Source organism: Schistocerca piceifrons, chromosome 2 (assembly GCF_021461385.2).
Source record: "Schistocerca piceifrons isolate TAMUIC-IGC-003096 chromosome 2, iqSchPice1.1, whole genome shotgun sequence".
Taxonomy (NCBI): domain Eukaryota; kingdom Metazoa; phylum Arthropoda; class Insecta; order Orthoptera; family Acrididae; genus Schistocerca; species Schistocerca piceifrons.
The window spans coordinates 878,280,900-878,283,648 of NC_060139.1; the positions used below are offsets into that span (position 1 = coordinate 878,280,900).

The window sequence follows — 2,749 nt, forward strand, 5'->3', positions numbered from 1 at the left end:
AATTTCAGCCAAACTTGGTGCTCGTACTACTTACTATCTGGGAAGAAATACTGTGTGTGGGGGGGGGGGGGAGGGGGGGAGGGGGGAAGGAGCAGTAACATCCTGTGAGGCCAGATGTGATAATGTGGAGAGAAAGGGGGTAGGAGGAGGTGGACACAGGTAGGGGAGGAGAAGACAGAGAGAGGGGAAAGGAAAAGATGGACCGAGAGAGTAGGAGGAAGAAGGAGGAAATGGACTAGTAGAAGACTGGAATAAATTCATACTTGTGCAACGCTTGGCACTCAGCTAGTTAAGATATAAGAAGCGCTATGTGCTGTGTCCGCTGCTAGTGGATCCAGTTCGATTTCGTTGCAGAAAGTATTATCTTGTGAGAGTGCAGGTGGAAATTCAGGGCACATACAAAATCAGTTTAACACTGTATATAATTATTTTGGAGTAAGCTGCTCAAATACCACAAATACATTTAGTGACAATTGGCAGTCAAGAAGTGAAGTGCGTTTTTGGGTGATTTGGATACCATCAGAAAGGAGGTGGAAAGACCAGAGCGAAATACAAGCGAATAACTAATTTAACCACTGTCAGTGCCTGTTTAAATATTCCCTATATATCTCGCTTTCAGATGCATCGAAGTTGTAACAGATTTAAAGTATGTGCGTCTATTATATTTTCGTACATTCTTGGCTCAAGAGATCTGAACACCCATAAGGGATATGAAATGTTTTGAGCTTACACTCACATGTAAGTTAAGTAATGCGTATAAGTTAAACAGAAGACAAATTTTGCAATGAAGGCTTTTATGGCTGGTCTGTATTTGTAACACCAGAAGACGGCGAACAGTTTTATAGGACTGAATGAAGTGAAATTCAAGTACCTGATACCAAATCAGTCACCCATAAACCATTTGGCGTATCTTGCAGGACCATGTACTGCGGAGACTGCTGCTGAATATATACTTCAAATATTTTTCAATTTCGTTGCTGAATTTAAACGCGTGAGCTAGGAAATTTTCAGCAATTGCACAAAATATTTATGTAACCATAAACAATTTCTTTACTCCGTCGTTTTATTCTTAGCTATAGTAAAGGAATGACGTGAAAACGTGAAAATTGGACCCGCGTTTTTTACTTACCATCTCCCAAGCCTCTGTTGCAAATTTTTCCGAGTTTCACGCCAAACAATCGCATGCAGAAAGTTGAGCTCAAGAGATGCTAACCAAAACGATACAGCAGGATACTAAACAAGCATTTCCTTCTTTTGTTTTACGTTATCTAGTGAACATGTCGCGATTATGGTGGTGTGATTTACTATTATGGGTCAACAACAAACTTAATTACTGACACCAGAAACAACACTAGCGCACCAAAAAAAAAAAAAATTGTACACAATTTTAGTGTCATGAACTGGTCATTGTATATCTCTAAAGCATCAGTCTGTCTTCAGGACGCTCTTTTAGGGGCAAGACTGAACGTAGCTTTGGAAGCAGGGGCAGGCACACACTCTTTGCATCATAAGCCATCAAATAACTTACCATAGGGAAATGCAGATATACTTACCTACCTGTTACGACAAAGAGATCTGTTCCACGATGACCAAATAGCTGATGGTAGCGCTAAGAACAGTTACCAGCAAGCGGCGGTCGACTGTCGTGAAGCCTGCTGCTGTGAAGCTAAAGTGTGGCGTTTCAGCAACCTGGGACTGCAGAGCTGCCAGTTCTGACCTCCTGACAGGGGGCACATCCACAGCCGCAGCCCTCGACACCAGCAGACGAGTGTTCTCCGCTTGGTTTGCAGCAGCCGAGCAGGACACTGCCATCGCCGTCAGTCTCGTGATGTGAAAGAAGAACGCCACCATCGATGTCCACAGATAACGGTAGACAGTGGTCGTCTTGGTTCGATCTGGAGATGTCCACAGAGCCAACACCCCGTAAGAGGTGAAGATGGCGCCACTGAAAGAGTTTACCACTGTCAGCGCCATTGTGGTCCCGATGTGGCGCTGCAGCAGTTCCGCCCCACGAATCAGAGTGGCGTGGGCGAGCCGGATGTGACGTAGCTCCGCCTGGTGGTCGTCGACTGGGGTCTGATCCAGCAGCAGCCGCGACAAGCGAGGGTCACCGTACCGAGTGACCACAGCTGCGACACACTTGTTGAGGTCGCGAAACCGAATCCATACCTCCATGACCAGTGCCACCACGTAAAAAGTAATAAGGTTGTCCAGAAATCCAAATATTATGTAAAGGAACCATAACGTTATGCACAGCCACTCTGCGCAATGACATGCAAAACCGAGGAGTAAAATGTATTCGCACAACAATACGACAGCGAAACTGCAATTTAGTAACACTCCCAGAATCTTTGTCTTATTGTTCCCACCGTGTCTTAAGCAGTTGTCAAAATATTTCAGTGTCTTTAGAAACAGCCTGAATTCCTTTAGCGTATACAATGTACATCCACCGAGAACCCACACCACTTTCACATAATGTAGCAGCCTCATAGATAAATCAACAAAGGCCACGACAGTGGACCAGTCGCGGTAAACATCCAGCATGCTATAAACGTCTAAACAGGTGGCGAGGATTACTACGAGCACCCAGGGGTTTGAAGGCGACGTGGCACGTCTACACAGCCCGGATGACTCACGTTTGTACTGTCTACAACGGCTCCCAAATCTCATAGGCATTAGCCCGATCATCTGCCACAAGAAACACAATGGTTCGATTATAACGCGAAAACAGATTTTTGTCATAATGTGA

General features: G+C 45.0%; 1 protein-coding gene across 1 annotated transcript; it reads right to left on the reverse strand.

The window, feature by feature from the left end:
• Window positions 1–1,560: 1,560 nt before the first annotated feature.
• Window positions 1,561–2,175, reverse strand: LOC124775957 (gustatory receptor for sugar taste 43a-like). The gene has a single exon (XM_047250799.1). It carries the CDS (start codon window positions 2,173–2,175, stop codon window positions 1,561–1,563), a length of 615 nt encoding a protein of 204 aa, XP_047106755.1.
• Between the last annotated feature and the right edge of the window lie 574 nt (window positions 2,176–2,749).

What these genes read in the sequence shown, in the direction of transcription:
- LOC124775957 (XM_047250799.1), bottom strand. Translation starts at nt 2,175, where the DNA reads ATGGAGGTATGGATTCGGTTTCGCGACCTCAACAAGTGTGTCGCAGCT.